At 38.5% G+C, this 18,155-nt stretch overlaps 1 protein-coding gene across 1 annotated transcript in view; it reads right to left on the reverse strand.

Annotated features, from left to right (window-relative positions):
• The window catches only part of LOC128640862 (tenascin-N-like), a 103,399-nt gene that overhangs the window by 15,878 nt on the left and 69,366 nt on the right, over positions 1–18,155 (reverse strand). The window contains exons 7-9 of the mRNA XM_053693307.1: positions 14,952–15,041; positions 9,853–10,116; positions 3,372–3,502 (exon numbers count right to left, since the gene is read on the reverse strand). Coding sequence (XP_053549282.1) covers positions 3,372–3,502; positions 9,853–10,116; positions 14,952–15,041 — 485 coding nt within the window. The remainder of the gene's footprint in view (positions 1–3,371; positions 3,503–9,852; positions 10,117–14,951; positions 15,042–18,155) is intronic.

Here is an 18,155-nt window from a genome sequence, read left to right on the forward strand (position 1 = left end):
GGAGTGAAAAACATAGGTAATGCACTGCTCAGGAGCTGTAGAGAACTGATGGTTCAGAGTGGAAACTTTCCATAATCCAATCAGCAGCACTAGCTGCATGACCCAGCTCTGCAACTAGCCCTGTTGATTGGCTAAGCAGCAGTTTCTGCTTCAGACCATCAGTTCTCTGCTTCTACTGAACAGTGTTTTACCTATGTTTTTAACCCTGTTCTGGGGTTTCAACACATAGATTTGAAGGGTCAATAGTGATAAAATTATATGCTTCAACAAATGAAAGCATATATATTTGTCTATAATGGCCCTCTCTCTAGTTTTTAGCCCAGTAGCATATAATTTTAAACGAGGGGATGACAGTTTTAATAAATAACAGTTTTTAAAGTAAGAGATTGTTGATATTTCCTTCATGTCTTAAAAACAATATTTATGATAATTGGTAACAAACTTTTCCCATGGCACATCTGTGCCATTTACCCCCTATATCCTTTTTTAATTGAAAGGTATAGGTACCACACATGCAGGTAATGGGCAGTGGTTCAGTAATTTAATTTTTTTAATCCAATATGGTGTATCCAAAAGGAAATTAAAAATAAAACGTTTTTAAAGTCTCTTCTAAATGATTGAATTTATGTGTAAATACAATAAAACTCTGTATTGTGAAAGTCTTCAATATAAAGGATTTAATAATCACATGATAAGAAAGCAGTACCATTAGTTCCTCCACTCCCATATTATTAAAGGGACAGTCTAGTCCAAATTAAATTCAGAGAGAACATGCAATTTTAAACAACTTTCCAATTTACTTTTATCATCAAACTTGCTTTATTCTCTTGGTATTTTTTGCTGAAAGATAAACCTCGGTAGGCTCATATGCTAATTTCTAAGCCCTTGAAGGCTGCCTCTTATCTTAGTGCAGTTTGACAGTTTTTCACAGTTAGACAGTGCTAGTTCATATGTGACACATAGAAAACATTGTGCTCGCTCCCATGGAGTTGTCTATGAGTCAGCACTGATTGGCTAAAATGCAAGTCTGTCAAAAGAGCTGAAATAAGGGGGTATTCTGCAAAGGCTTAGATACAGGGTAATCACAGAGGTAAAAAGTATATTAAAATAACCCTGTTGATTATGCATAACTGGGGATTGGGTAATAAAGAGATTATCTATATTTTTAAACAATAAAAATTCTGGAGAAGACTGTCCCTTTAAACATGTCTTATACCTTCTAACCTATCTAAACTGATGGGTTTTTTAACTTACTAAAACAATTAATAATTGTTTTTCCACTTGTCGGATGATGGGGTCACGCCCGACAATGTTTACATGGATTAAACTTTGTTTTACTACACGGAGAGTGCTCTCTATGGACTTCTCTTTGTATTTAACTCTGGGAAGAACCCGGCTTGACTATATCCAAGACAGAGAGTGCTGGCTTATCGCATCATATATACATATATATATATATATATATATATATATATATATATATATATATATATTCATACACACATACATATATGAATATATATATGTGTGTGTGTGTATATGTGCGTATATATATATATATGTGTGTGCATGTGTGTGTATATATATATATATATATATATTTTTTTTTTTTTAATTCCTATATATATATATATATATATATATATATATATATATACAGTTGCAAGAAAAAGTATGTGAACCCTTTGGAATGATATGGATTTCTGTACAAATTGGTCAAAAATGTGATCTGATCATCATCTAAGTCACAACAATAGACAATCACAGTCTGCTTAAACTAATAACACACAAAGAATGAAATGTTGCCATGTTTTTATTGAACACACCATGTAAACATTCACAGTGCAGGTGGAAAAAGTATGTGAACCCCTAGACTAATGACATCTCCAAGAGCTAATTGGAGTGAGATGTCAGCCAACTGGAGTCCAATCAATGAGATGAGATTGGAGGTGTTGGTTACAGCTGCCCTACCCTATAAAAAACACACACCAGTTCTGGGTTTGCTTTTCACAAGAAGCATTGCCTGATGTGAATGATGCCTCGCACAAAAGAGCTCTCAGAAGACCTACGATTAACAATTGTTGACTTGCATAAAGCTGGAAAGGGTTATAAAAGTATCTCCAAAAGCCTTGCTGTTCATCAGTCCACGGTAAGACAAATTGTCTATAAATGGAGAAAGTTCAGCACTGCTGCTACTCTCCATAGAAGTGGCCATCCTGTAAAGATGACTGCAAGAGCACAGCGCAGACTGCTCAATGAGGTGAAGAAGAATCCTAGAGTGTCAGCTAAAGACTTACAAAAGTCACTGGCAAATGCTAACATCCCTGTTAGCGAATCTACAATACGTAAAACACTAAACAAGAATGGATTTCATGGGAGGATACCACAGAGGAAGCCACTGCTGTCCAAACAAAACATTGCTGCACATTTACAGTTTGCACAAGAGCACCTGGATGTTCCACAGCAGTACTGGCAAAATATTCTGTGGACAGATGAAACCAAAGTTGAGTTGTTTGGAAGAAACACACAACACTGTGTGGCGAAAAAGAGGCACAGCACACCAACATCAAAACCTCATCCCAACTGTGAAGTATGGTGGTGGGGGCATCATGGTTTGGGGCTGCTTTGCTGCGTCAGGGCCTGGACGGATTGCTATCATCAAAGGAAAAATTAATTCCCAAGTTTATCAAGACATTTTGCAGGATAACTTAAGGCCATCTGTCTACCAGCTGAAGCTCAACAGAAGATGGGTGTTGCAACAGGACAATGACCCAAAGCATAGAAGTAAATCAACAACAGAATGGCTTAAACAGAAGAAAATACGCCTTCTGAAGTGGCCCAGTCAGAGTCCTGACCTCAACCCGATTGAGATGCTGTGGCATGACCTCAGACACACCAGACATCCCAAGAATATTGCTGAACTGAAACAGTTCTGTAAAGAGGAATGGTCAAGAATTACTCCTGACCGTTGTGCACGTCTGATCTGCAACTACAGGAAACGTTTGGTTGAAGTTATTGCTGCCAAAGGAGGTTCAACCAGCTATTAAATCCAAGGGTTCACATACTTTTTCCACATGCACTGTGAAAGTTTACATGGTGTGTTCAATAAAAACATGGCAACATTTCATTCTTTGTCTGTTATCAGTTTAAGCAGACTGTGATAGTCTATTGTTGTGACTTAGATGATGATCAGATCACATTTTATGACCAATTTGTGCAAAAATCCATATAATTCCAAAGGGTTCACATACTTTTTCTTGCAACTGTATATATAAATTGTGCAGTTTGTAGAAAAAAAAAATTTAAACAAATAAAGTAAAAACAAATATTAGAGGTTGGCAAAAAAATAAAATAACGATTTTTCCATGTACCTTACTGATACCATCTGAATCTTCATAGGTCAGTATATAGCCATCGATTTGTGCAATGGGTGGTGTCCAGGTAATCATGGCTTCTGTCTGTGTGATTTCAGATGCCTCAAGGTCTTTTGGTGAATCAATATCTAAAAAGGGGGTCGAAGAATAATTTTGTTGTATGCAAAGCACTTCGGTAATATGATTAAATAAACATATAACATAAAATATCACAATGGACATGCTAAAAAGACTATCGGCTAGATTTAGAGTTCGGCGGTAGCCGTCAAAACCAGCGTTAGAGGCTCCTAACGCTGGTTTTGGGCTACCGCTGGTATTTAGAGTCAGTGATTAAAGGGTCTAACGCTCACTTTACAGCCGCGACTTTTCCATACCGCAGATCCCCCTACGCCATTTGCGTAGCCTATCTTTTCAATGGGATCTTCCTAACGCCGGTATTTAGAGTCGTTTCTGCAGTGAGCGTTAGAGCTCTAACGACAAGATTCCAGCCGCCTGAAAATAGCAGGAGTTAAGAGCTTTCTGGCTAACGCCGGTTTATAAAGCTCTTAACTACTGTACCCTAAAGTACACTAACACCCATAAACTACCTATGTACCCCTAAACCGAGGTCCCCCCACATCGCCGCCACTCGATTAAAAATTTTAACCCCTAATCTGCCGACCGCCACCTACGTTATACTTATGTACCCCTAATCTGCTGCCCCTAACACCGCCGACCCCTGTATTATATCTATTAACCCCTAACTTGCCCCCCACAACGTCGCCGCAAGCTACTTAAAATAATTAACCCCTAATCTTCCGACCGCAAATCGCCGCCACCTACGTTATCCCTATGTACCCCTAATCTGCTACCCCTAACATCGCCGACCCCTATGTTATATTTATTAACCCCTAATCTGCCCCCCACAACGTCGCCGACACCTACCTACACTTATTAACCCCTAATCTGCCGAGCGGACCTGAGCGCTACTATAATAAAGTTATTAACCCCTAATCCGCCTCACTAACCCGATCATAAATAGTATTAACCCCTAATCTGCCCTCCCTAACATCGCCGACACCTACCTTCAATTATTAACCCCTAAACTTCCGATCGGAGCTCACCGCTATTCTAATAAATGTATTAACCCCTAAAGCTAAGTCTAACCCTAACACTAACACCCCCCTAAGTTAAATATAATTTTTATCTAACGAAATAAATTAACTCTTATTAAATAAATAATTCCTATTTAAAGCTAAATACTTACCTGTAAAATAAATCCTAATATAGCTACAATATAATTTATAATTATATTATAGCTATTTTAGGATTAATATTTATTTTACAGGCAACTTTGTAATTATTTTAACCAGGTACAATAGCTATTAAATAGTTAAGAACTATTTAATAGTTACCTAGTTAAAATAATAACAAATTTACCTGTAAAATAAATCCTAACCTAAGATATAATTAAACCTAACACTACCCTATCAATAAAATAATTAAATAAACTACCTACAATTACCTACAATTAACCTAACACTACACTATCAATAAATTAATTAAACACAATTGCTACAAATAAATAAAATTAAATAAACTATCTAAAGTACAAAAAATAAAAAAGAACTAAGTTACAGAAAATAATAAAATATTTACAAAGATAAGAAAAATATTACAACAATTTTAAACTAATTACACCTACTCTAAGCCCCCTAATAAAATAACAAAGCCCCCCAAAATAAAAAATTCCCTACCCTATTCTAAAATACAAATATTACAAGCTCTTTTACCTTACCAGCCCTGAACAGGGCCCTTTGCGGGGCATGCCCCAAGAATTTCAGCTCTTTTGCCTGTAAAAAAAAACATACAATACCCCCCCCCAACATTACAACCCACCACCCACATACCCCTAATCTAACCCAAACCCCCCTTAAATAAACCTAACACTACCCCCCTGATGATCTTCCTACCTTGTCTTCACCATGCCAGGTTCACCGATCCGTCCTGGCTCCAAGATCTTCATCCAACCCAAGCGGGGGCTAGACATCCACTGAAGAAGTCCAGAAGAGGGTCCAAAGTCTTCCTCCTATCCGGCAAGAAGAGGACATCCGGACCGGCAAACATCTTCTCCAAGCGGCATCTTCTATCTTCTTCCATCCGATGACGACCGGCTCCATCTTGAAGACCTCCAGCGCGGATCCATCCTCTTCTTCCGACGACTAGACGACGAATGACGGTTCCTTTAAGGGACGTCATCCAAGATGGCGTCCCTCGAATTCCGATTGGCTGATAGGATTCTATCAGCCAATCGGAATTAAGGTAGGAATTTTCTGATTGGCTGATGGAATCAGCCAATCAGAATATAGTTCAATCCGATTGGCTGATCCAATCAGCCAATCAGATTGAGCTCGCATTCTATTGGCTGTTCCGATCAGCCAATAGAATGCGAGCTCAATCTGATTGGCTGATTGGATCAGCCAATCGGATTGAACTTGATTCTGATTGGCTGATTCCATCAGCCAATCAGAAAATTCCTACCTTAATTCCGATTGGCTGATAGAATCCTATCAGCCAATCGGAATTCGAGGGACGCCATCTTGGATGACGTCCCTTAAAGGAACCGTCATTCGTCGTCTAGTCGTCGGAAGAAGAGGATGGATCCGCGCTGGAGGTCTTCAAGATGGAGCCGGTCGTCATCGGATGGAAGAAGATAGAAGATGCCGCTTGGAGAAGATGTTTGCCGGTCCGGATGTCCTCTTCTTGCCGGATAGGAGGAAGACTTTGGACCCTCTTCTGGACTTCTTCAGTGGATGTCTAGCCCCCGCTTGGGTTGGATGAAGATCTTGGAGCCAGGACGGATCGGTGAACCTGGCATGGTGAAGACAAGGTAGGAAGATCATCAGGGGGGTAGTGTTAGGTTTATTTAAGGGGGGTTTGGGTTAGATTAGGGGTATGTGGGTGGTGGGTTGTAATGTTGGGGGGGGGTATTGTATGTTTTTTTTTACAGGCAAAAGAGCTGAAATTCTTGGGGCATGCCCCGCAAAGGGCCCTGTTCAGGGCTGGTAAGGTAAAAGAGCTTGTAATATTTGTATTTTAGAATAGGGTAGGGAATTTTTTATTTTGGGGGGCTTTGTTATTTTATTAGGGGGCTTAGAGTAGGTGTAATTAGTTTAAAATTGTTGTAATATTTTTCTTATGTTTGTAAATATTTTATTATTTTCTGTAACTTAGTTCTTTTTTATTTTTTGTACTTTAGATAGTTTATTTAATTTTATTTATTTGTAGCAATTGTGTTTAATTAATTTATTGATAGTGTAGTGTTAGGTTAATTGTAGGTAATTGTAGGTAGTTTATTTAATTATTTTATTGATAGGGTAGTGTTAGGTTTAATTATATCTTAGGTTAGGATTTATTTTACAGGTAAATTTGTTATTATTTTAACTAGGTAACTATTAAATAGTTCTTAACTATTTAATAGCTATTGTACCTGGTTAAAATAATTACAAAGTTGCCTGTAAAATAAATATTAATCCTAAAATAGCTATAATATAATTATAATTTATATTGTAGCTATATTAGGATTTATTTTACAGGTAAGTATTTAGCTTTAAATAGGAATCATTTATTTAATAAGAGTTAATTTATTTCGTTAGATAAAAATTATATTTAACTTAGGGGGGTGTTAGTGTTAGGGTTAGACTTAGCTTTAGGGGTTAATACATTTATTAGAATAGCGGTGAGCTCCGGTCGGCAGATTAGGGGTTAATAATTGAAGGTAGGTGTCGGCGATGTTAGGGAGGGCAGATTAGGGGTTAATACTATTTATGATAGGGTTAGTGAGGCGGATTAGGGGTTAATAACTTTATTATAGTAGCGCTCAGGTCCGCTCGGCAGATTAGGGGTTAATAAGTGTAGGCAGGTGTCGGCGACGTTGTGGGGGGCAGATTAGGGGTTAATAAATATAACATAGGGGTCGGCGATGTTAGGGCAGCAGATTAGGGGTACATAGGGATAACGTAGGTGGCGGCGGTTTACGGAGCGGCAGATTAGGGGTTAAAAGTGTAATGCAGGGGTCAGCGATAGCGGGGGCGGCAGATTAGGAGTTAATAAGTGTAAGGTTAGGGGTGTTTAGACTCGGGGTACATGTTAGGGTGTTAGGTGCAGACGTAGGAAGTGTTTCCCCATAGGAAACAATGGGGCTGCGTTAGGAGCTGAACGCTGCTTTTTTCCAGGTGTTAGGTTTTTTTTCAGCTCAAACAGCCCCATTGTTTCCTATGGGAGAATCGTGCACGAGCACGTTTTTGAGGCCGGCCGCGTCCGTAAGCAACTCTGGTATCGAGAGTTGCATTTGCGGTAAAAATGCTCTACGCTCCTTTTTTGGAGCCTAACGCAGCATTTGTTTGAACTCTCGATACCAGAGTTAAATTTATGGTGCGGCCAGAAAAAAACCCGCGGAGCGTTAACAGCCCTTTTACCGCCGAACTCTAAATCTAGGCCTATGGCTCCTATTTAAGAAAGTCTGGCGGACCTGATCCGACAGTGCGGATCAGGTCCGCCAGACCTCGCTGAATACGGCGAGCAATACGCCGCTGCTGGTGCAACCCCGCCCCCTGCAGACTCGCGGCCAATAGGCCACCAGCAGGGGGTATCAATCAACCGAATCGGGTTGATTACCGGCGATGTCTGTCCGCCTGCTCAGAGCAGGCGGACAGGGTTATGGAGCAGCGGTCTTTGTGACTGCTGCTTCATAACTGCTGTTTCTGGCGAGTCTGCAGGCTCGCCAGAAACACGGGACATCAAGCTCCATTCGGAGATTGATAGATAGGCCCTTTTGTATCTTCCATAAAAACTAAAAGTGGCAAAAAAGTGGTACAAGTCATTTTGGATAAAGGCCAGGATTCCAGTTGTTAATTTATAGCATTGTATAGCAGCTTAGGTTTTCTTTAGAATATATATTTCGCTCTATCTCACTCTATAATCAGTAGTGACTTTGCTACCTGCATCGTGTGAGGCCCCTCCGTCATCCCCCTTCAAAAAATAAGGGGGAAGACGTATGGATAGATTTGCTTTTACTAATATGGTGGCAGGGTTTTCAAGATGGCCATCATTGTGCTGCAATACACAAAAACCTGCTCCCCCTCCCCCATAATTAAGTCCAGGAGACACCATTGGTCTAGAGTGGAGTATTTGCAAGAGCAGCTGTTGATCACTCAGATTCTAATCTTTGTCAAAAACCAGTAACTATCACAAGCTGGTTGGGAGATTTTGTTATCAGTTTTATCACTTGACGTGTGATGTTGACAGATTCCATTTTTTTTGGGGGGGGGGCTTCCAAATAGAGAAAAACACAAAAAAAACAACTTAAAACACATACGAAATATATGACTTTAAGGTAGGTGCTTGCATGGAAGTGAAGATGCACAAAAAAGTAAGATGTGCTAGATAATGAAGTATTATATATTGTTGCCTACTATATTTGAATGTTTTACCAATTATCTAATTATTTTAATTTGTATAATTACATATAGTAATAAGTGAAAAATGGAGCTGTAAATGTTTTATTGAGTACATAGAAATTGGATTGTAAAACAGAGAAACAGGAATGGCACATGTTGTTATAGGGTCATTTTTCAGCAAACTGATAATGAGAAAAAGTGCTTCGGCTATACAATTAAAACAATTTTCCACGTTGAAAAAAGAAAAAACTTTGTAGAATCCCATTCAATGATTTTACTTATTGAATGGAAAACCATTGTTGAACTGTCCCCAAGCAAGGTATAGAGAGTCTTTATGGGTGCAAAATGCATTAGGTAACTATGGTTGACAAACGAGATAGAATGGGATCACCAGTTTCATATTTACATTATATTATTGTCTAAATGGGGTACTGTATAATGTTGAGACATAATAAAGATTGATAGAAGGGCGGAGATATTTATAATTAAGTAAATCATAAATGAAAACAATGGAGATACCCTCAGCCAGAGGATCAGGCAAACAGTACATATTTAATAACAGGCTCATTTCAAGATTTTAAGTAAAATCAAAATGACAATAATAAAGAAACTATTCACTTGCTATCATTTTCACCCCCATGGGTGCAAACTTAGCTGGGCTTGTGCTGAGAGTTTTGGTCCTTTTTTGTTTTGAGTTTATTTTCCAGTAGGACAATGACCTACCATCCTTAGAGATCTATCTAAAAATTTTAACTGTTTTAATTATGGACTTTTTTGATTGATGCAGTATCCCATACTATTATGCTATATCAAGTGTGTGTTGTATTTTATGAGTAATTTTATGTGGATTGTACTGATTAAATATAATTTGTTCTGTTAAAACATCATAAATTATTGTTCTTAGATATATTGAATCTTCCACAGATTATTTCACAGACACTTTCTGTATTTTTGTTTTTAGAATTAAACAATCCAACTATTTGTGCACTTTATTATTGTTATATCATCTATTAACACTCTATTAGATTACAAATTCTCACCTGTCGTTGCGGTGGCGGTGGCTCTCTTACTCCTTTTCTCCCCTCTCTCTGCCCACAGCTGGAAGGTGTATTCCATGCCAGGGATCAAATTGCTAAGCAAAGTGGTTGTCTGGCCGTTGTCCACATCTATTTCCTCTGTGACACCATCAAGTGATGTATATCTGAGCACATACTTGTCTATCACACCCTTGGCTGCTTCCCAGGAAAGGCTTGCTGTGTCTTCTCCCACCTCTGTAGTCACCAAGTTTTTGGGTCCATCAATGCCTATAGAATTGTTTGTATTTTGATTTAGTATTCAGCAGTGATAGAAGTGGGACTTAATATATACTATTAAAAAATAGAAGGGGAGAATAGGCAACTTGCTTAAAAGGACCCAAACCCCAAAATGTCTAATATACTTCTATTATCAAATTTGATTCATTCTCTTGGTATCCTTTGTTGAAGGAGCAGCAATGCACTACTGGGAGCTATTTGAACCAGGTCAGCAGCTAGCTCCCAGTAGTACATTGCTGCTCCAGAGCTTACCGAGGTATGCTTTTCAACAAAGGATATGGAAAAAATGAAGCAATTTAGTTAATAAAAATGAATTGGAAAGTTGTTTTAAATTGCATGCTTTGAGGCCTATTTATCAAAGGTCTTGCGGACCTGATCCGACAGTGCGGATCAGGTCAGCAAGACCTCGCTGAATGCGGAGAGCAATACGGTCTCCGTATTCAGCATTGTACCAGCAGCTCACAAGACCTGCTGGTGCAACGCCGCCCCCTGCAGACTCGCGACCAATTGACCGCCAGCAGGGAGGTGTCAATTAACCCGATCATACTCGATCGGGTTGAATAGTGGCAATTCCTGTCCGTCTGCTCAGAGCAGGCTGACAGGGTTATGGAGCGGCGGTCTTTCTGGCGAGACTGAACACGCGCCATAAACACGGGCCCTTAAGCTCCATTCGGAGCTTGGTAAATGGGCCTCAATATCTTAATTCTTAAAGTCTAATTTTGACTTTCTGTCCCTTTAACAAACCTATGTCACAGAATGTAATGTTCTCTGCACATGTGGCTCCAAATATGATGGAGAAAAAATGTGTACTGAACTTGCAAAGAATGCATCACTCTCGTCCATGCATATTAAAAAACTAAACAAGCAAAGCGTGAAGAACATGTGGTTATTTTGTAATAGGTGGCTATTGTCTTTTGCATGTTTTTATAACCACATTATGTACTGCTCACTGTAGTTTAACCCCTTAATGACAACTGACGTACCAGGTACGTCATGCAAAAACTAACTGTTAATGACAATAGACGTACCTGGTACGTCAGTTGTCTAACAGAGTGCTGGAAGTGATCACAATCGCTTCCAGCAGCTCTGAGGGTATTGCAGTGATGCCTCGATATGGAGGCATCCTGCAAAACCCCTTTACAAGCCTCCGATGCAGAGAGAGCCACTCTGTGGCCCTCTCTGCACCGGTAGAGATGGTGCTGATGGTGCCGTTGTCCGGGTGGGAGGAGGGAGCGTGTGCGCACGTGCACGATGCGTGTGCACGTGCGCACGCACGGGGGCGCGTGTGCACATGCACGCATTAGCCACACTGACACCAATGAAGGAAGGAAGGAAGGGGAAAAAAAGTTATTAATTTTTTTTTACATATAAAAGGATCTGGGAGGGGGTGGGGGTATTCTGGGGGGGCTGCTACACTACAGAAATATTATTTAAAAATAAAAATAAAAGTTATCAATAAAATTAAAATACTTTGGTTTGTGGGGCCAAACTGGGTACTGGCAGACAGCTGCCAGTACCCAAGATGGCGGTAATTAGGTAGGGGAGAGGGTTAGAGAGCTGGAGGGGGGGGATCAGGGAGGTTGGTGCTAAGGCAGGGGTCCATCACAACTAAAATATTTTGTTATTTTTATTTAAAAAAAAAAAAAAAACTATTTTATTTAGTACTGGCAGACTTTCTGCCAGTACTTAAGATGGCAGGAACAATTATGGGGTGGGGGAGGGAAGAGAGCTGTTTGGGAGGGATCAGGGGGTGGGATGTGTCAGGTGGGAGGCTGATCTCTAAAATTAACCCTGCAAGCTCCCTACAAGCTACCTAATTTAACCCCTTCACTGCTGGGCATAATTCACGTGTGGTGCGCAGCAGCATTTAGCGGCCTTCTAATTACCAAAAAGCAACGCCAAAGCCATATAAGTCTGCTATTTCTGAACAAAGGGGATCCCAGAGAAGCTTTTACAACAATTCCTGCCATAATAGCACAAGCTGTTTGTAAATAATTTCAGTGAGAAACCTAAAATTGTGAAAAATGTAAAGTTTTTTTTTTATTTGCTCGCATTTGGCGGTGAAATGGTGGCATAAAATATACCAAAATGGGCCTAGATCAATACTTGGGGTTGTCTACTACACTACACTAAAGCTAAAATTAACCCTACAAGCTCCCTACACGTTCCCTAATTAACCCCTTCACTCCTAGGCATAAAACACGTGTGGTGCGCAGTGGCATTTAGCGGTCTTCTAATTACCAAAAAGCAACCACAAAGCCATATAAGTCTGTTATTTCTGAAAAAGGGGATCCCAGAGAAGCATTTACAACCATTTGTGCCATAATTGCAGAAGCTGTTTGTAAATAATTTCAGTGGGAAACCTAAAGTTTGTGACAAAATTTGTGATTTTTATCGCATTTGGCGGTGAAATGGTGGCATGAAATATACCAAAATGGGCCTAGATCAATACTTTGGGATGTCTTCTAAAACAAAATATCTACATGTCAAGGGATATTCAGGTATTCCTGACAGATATCAGGGTTCCAAAGTAACTAGCGCTAATTTTGAAAAAAAAGTGGTTTGGAAATAGCAAAGTGCTACTTGTATTTATTGCCCCATAAATTGCAAAAAAAGCTAAGAACATGTAAACATTGGGTATTTCTAAACTCAGGACAAAATTTAGAAACTATTTAGCATGGGTGTTTTTTGGTGATTGTAGATGTGTAACAGATTTTGGGGGTCAAAGTTAGAAAAAGTGTGTTTTTTCCATTTTTTCCTCATATTTTATCATTTTTTTTTTTAGTAAATTATAAGATATGATGAAAATAATGGTATCTTTAGAAAGTCCATTTAATGACGAGAAAAACGGTATATAATATGTGTGGGTACAGTAAATGAGTAAGAGGATAATTACAGCTAAACACAAACACTGCAGAAATGTAAAAATAGCCATTGTCATTAAGGGTAAGAAAATTGAAAAATGGTCCGGTCATTAAGGGGTTAAATGAACATATACATTTAAAAGGAAGCGCTTTTTCTACATGTCTTTTGTTCTATCCAGGACTAGCTAAGCTCTCATAGAAAGATGCTTCAACAGGGTTTAAACACGAGACCAAGAAACAGATGTGAATATTCATTGTATTTAATTTATTTATGCCCTATGTAATTCATAAAAAGTTTAATTTAGAATTCAATGTCCTTTTAAAATGTGAATATTTAGAAGGGAAAGTAGTCTGGAATATATGATACTTAAATTTGTTTAAATCTAATATTAATAATAATAACAAAAAAACACTTTTTGTGTTTATATAGAACAAAAGAAACTTAAAGGGACAGTCTAGTATAAATTAAACTTTCATTATTCAGATAGGACTTGTAATTTTAATCAACTTTTCAATTTACTTTTATCATCAAATTTGCTTTTTTTTCTTGGTATTCTTAGTTTAAACTAAACACAGGTAGGCTCATATGCTAATTTCTAAGCCCTTGAGGGCTGCCTCTTATCACATGCTTTTTAAATCTCTTTTCAACACAAAGAGACAGAAAGTACACGTGGGCCATATAGATAACACTGTGTTCAGGCACAGGGAGTTATTTAAGATCTAGCACAAAACAATGCTAAATTTAAGACAATAGATAATAAACAGTCACAGTCATGTGATCAGGGGGCTGGAAGAAGTTTCCTAGATACAAGGTAATCACAGAGGTAAAAAGTATATTAATATAACTGTGTTGGTTATGCAAAACTGGGGAATTGGTAATAAAGGGATTATCTATCTTTTAAAACAATAACAATTCTATGGTAGACTGTCCCTTTAACTACAGCTGAGTTTCCTTTGGTGGTATTCAGTCATTAGCTGTTGAAACAGCAGTCGATAAAAATAACACCATCCTCCAGTTTACAAAGCTGGTAGATTTTCAGTTTGCCTTTGCTAAACTATTGCAGCAGAAAGCTGTTTAAACTTGAAAGGGAGACGAAAAACTATAGTTTGCACACAGTTAATATTACGCTTATTGGGGCCTGGTTGCCACCTGCATCATACTCCAGATAGAATACAGCACTCCCTACTTCGCACAGAGAAGGCTTACCAAGCTCACTGTAATCAAAAAAATATCAAAATCTCCAGCAAATTAAAGTGACCTTTATTTGCAAATATGTGGGGGATCCAACAACAGATTATCAACGTTTCAGGTTCAACACTAACCCATATTCATGCTTTGCATGAATTATTGTTAGTGTTGAACTCAAAACTTTGCTAATCTGTTTTTGGATCCCCCACTTGTTTGCAAATAAAAGGTCACTTTAATTTGCTGGAGATTTGGACATTTTCTCCACCTGCATTATATGTCAAGCCCCTCTGTGTGTCCACCAACTGCAAGATAAGGCTTACATTATATGGGAATTGTATGGATTTCCCTTTACAAATATGGTGGCAGGGTTTGCAAGATGGTCATCATGGTGGTGTTGTACAGAAAAAAAATTGCCACAGTAATTGCCACCATATAAGTATAGGAAGGCTGTGGATGAGCATATTCTCTGGTGTGTACAATCCAAGAGGGAAGAATAACTCCCAGCCATGGAGTGGTGACTCCTGGTCCTATGTGGCATCTGGTGCAGTCAATGTTGTTTTTAGACAGACAAAAATATGAGCTGTCGAAACAGGGATCTGAAATGCTACCTTACAACATTTGTGCAGTTCTAGAACAAAATGAGGATGAGGAAGTTTGTAAACTGGGTGAAAACCAAAAGCCGATAACACCAGACAACTATTTTTACAATTTGTGTCTCAAAGTTAACACCACCAGTGCAATGTGTGAGATGTGTAAGAAAATCTATGACTTACCTGTAGTGCCTACAACAGTCGATGCTTTCCCCTCCCGAGCTCCCCTAACTGATCGTACACTGATCTCATACATGGTGCTGGGCTCCAGACCTGTAGAAGATAATTAATATGAAAGATTAAAGAATGCAGAACAGGGCCATTTTCTAATTCTTTGTATAGCTTCAGTAAAGTTCAGGTTGATTTTCTGAGCCTACAAATTGGAAACATAGCTAAAAGGAACAAAATCAACAATTTTCACAGATTGAGACATAATTTTTATTAGTAAGATTATATTATTGATATTACGTACCGTTAGTCAATTGTAACAATTCTTAAAGGGACATTAAACACGTTTCATAAACCTCTCTCTAATTAAGGATGCACCATTTTGGTAATTTCAACATGGATGACACCCATGACTAGAGAGAAGTGGGGGAAACCTCAATACTATGCTTATAAAATGTATTTAATGTTTAATTGTTTTTTCAAATTACCTTGGTTTTCAAATAATGTTGGGTTAATTAATAAAAACAAGAAATATCTTTTCATTGCAATTTCATACTGTATAAATGTTGCAATCTAAAAATCACGCTTAGGATACATATGACTGTGCCTATGTTAGCAGAATATTGTTATTAAATTGAGAAACAATATTTATATTTTTTTAGCTTTATTTTTACATTTTCAAACAATACAGAAGGTTAAAAAAAGTGTACTGGAATATAACAGCATGCTATAGTTTTCTTTGCAAAGTAAAACTAAAAATCCTACAACTTCCTAATGCAGCACAAACTAGTTTGTTACTCTAATACTTGACCACCACAGACTCCCTCCAGTCACAAAACGTACCCTATGGCAATCTGATACTACAATCCATATGGTATTCTAAATACTACAAACCCTATGGCATTCTGATGCTACAAACCCTATGACATTCTGATACTACAAACCCTATGATATTCTGATACTACAAACCCTATGGTATTAGGATACTACAAACCCTATGGCATTCTGATGCTACAAACCATTTGGCATTCTAATACTCCAATTCCTATGGCATTATGGTAGTCCAAACCCTATGGCATTCTGATACTACAAAGCCCATGATATTCTGATACTTCAAACCATATGGCATTCTGATACTCCAAACCCTATGGCATTCTGATACTCCAAATCCTATGGCATTCCTATACTACAAACCCTTTGACCATCTGATACTTCTAACCCTATGGCATTCTGATACTCCAAACCCTATAACCTTCTGAAGCTCCAAACCCTATGGCCTTCTGATACTAAAAACCCTATGACCTTGGGATACCCCAAACCCTATGGCATCATGATACTCCAAACCCTATGACCTTTTGATACTCCAAACCCTATGGCATTCTGATACTACAAACCCTATGGCATTCTGATACTACAAACCCTATGCCATTCTGATACTACAAACCCTATGATATTCTGATACTACAAACCCTATGGTAGTATGATACTAATGTTATCCATTTGCAAGAGCATTAGATGGCAGCACTTTTTCCTGCCGTGTATTTCTCCAGACACCTAACTAGCACAGAGATTACGAGTTTTGTGGTAACAGGGGTGCGGTGCTAACTCACAGTATTATTTCACTGCTCCCTTAAGACAACGCTGGTATTACAGGTTTTTTTAAAACCCGGCGTTAGCCGCAAAAAGGTGAGCGTAGAGCAGAATTTAGCTCCACATCTCACCACAATACCAGCGTTGCTTAAGTCAGCGGTAAGCTGGCTAAACGTGCTTGTGCACGATTTCCCCATAGGAAACAATGAGGCTGAGCTGGCTGAAAAAAAACCTAACACCTGCAAAAAAGCAGCGTCCAGCTTCTAACGCAGCCCTATTGTTTCCTATGGGGAAAATAAATCTATGTCTACACCTAACACCCTAACATGAACCGGAGTCTAAACACCCCTAATCTTACACTTATTAACCCATAATCTGCCGCACCCGCTATCACTGACACCTACATTATATTATTAACCCCTAATCTGCTGCTCCGGACACTGCCTCCCCCTACATTATCCCTATGAACCCCTAATCTACTGCCCCCAACATCGCCGCCACCTACATTATAGTTATTAACCCCTAATCTGCCCCCCCAACGTCGCTGCAACTATATTAAATTTATTAACCCCTAATCTTCCGACCCCAATGTCGCCGCTAATATATTACATTTATTAACCCCTAAACCTAAGTCTAACCCCCCTAACTTAAATATAACTTAAATTAAACTAAATAAATTTAACATAATTAAATAAATTAATCCTATTTAAAACTAAATACTTACCTGTAAAATAAACCCTAAGCTAGCTACAATATAACTAATAGTTACATTGTAGCTATCTTAGGATTTATATTTATTTTACAGGCAACTTTGTATTTATTTTAACTAGGTACAATAGTTATTAAATAGTTATTAACTATTTAATAACTACCTAGCTAAAATAAGTACAAAATTACCTGTAAAATAAATCCTAACCTAAGTTACAATTTCACCTAACACTACACTATCATTAAATAAATTACCTAAACTACCTACAATTAAATACAATTAAATTAAATAAACTAAATTACGAAAAAAAAACAACACTAAATTACAGAAAAAAAAGAATTACAAGAATTTTAAACTAATTACACCTAATCTAATCCCCCTAATAAAATAAAAAATCCCCCCAAAATAATAAAATTCCCTACCCTATACTAAATTACAAATAGCCCTTAAAAGGGCTTTTTTCGGGGCATTGCCCCAAAGTAATCAGCTCTTTCACCTGTAAAAATACAATACCCCCCAACATTAAAACCCAACACCCACACTCCCAACCCTACTCTAAAACCCACCCAATCCCCCCTAAAAAAAAACTAACACTACCCCCTGAAGATCTCCCTACCTTGAGCCGTCTTCACCCAGCCGGGCACAAGTGGATCTCCAGAGGGGCAGAAGTTTTCATCCAATCCGGGCAGAAGAGATTCTCCAAGCGGCAGAAGTCTTCATCCAAGCGGCATCTTCTATCTTCATCCATCCGGAGCGGAGCGGGTCCATCTTCAATCCATCCACTTCAAATGACGTCCTAACGAAGAATGAAGGTTCCTTTAAATGACGTCATCCAAGATGGCGTCCCTTGAATTCCGATTGGCTGATAGGATTCTATCAGCCAATCGGAATTAAGGTAGGAAAAATCCTATTGGCTGATC

Source organism: Bombina bombina, chromosome 10 (assembly GCF_027579735.1).
Source record: "Bombina bombina isolate aBomBom1 chromosome 10, aBomBom1.pri, whole genome shotgun sequence".
NCBI lineage: Eukaryota > Metazoa > Chordata > Amphibia > Anura > Bombinatoridae > Bombina > Bombina bombina.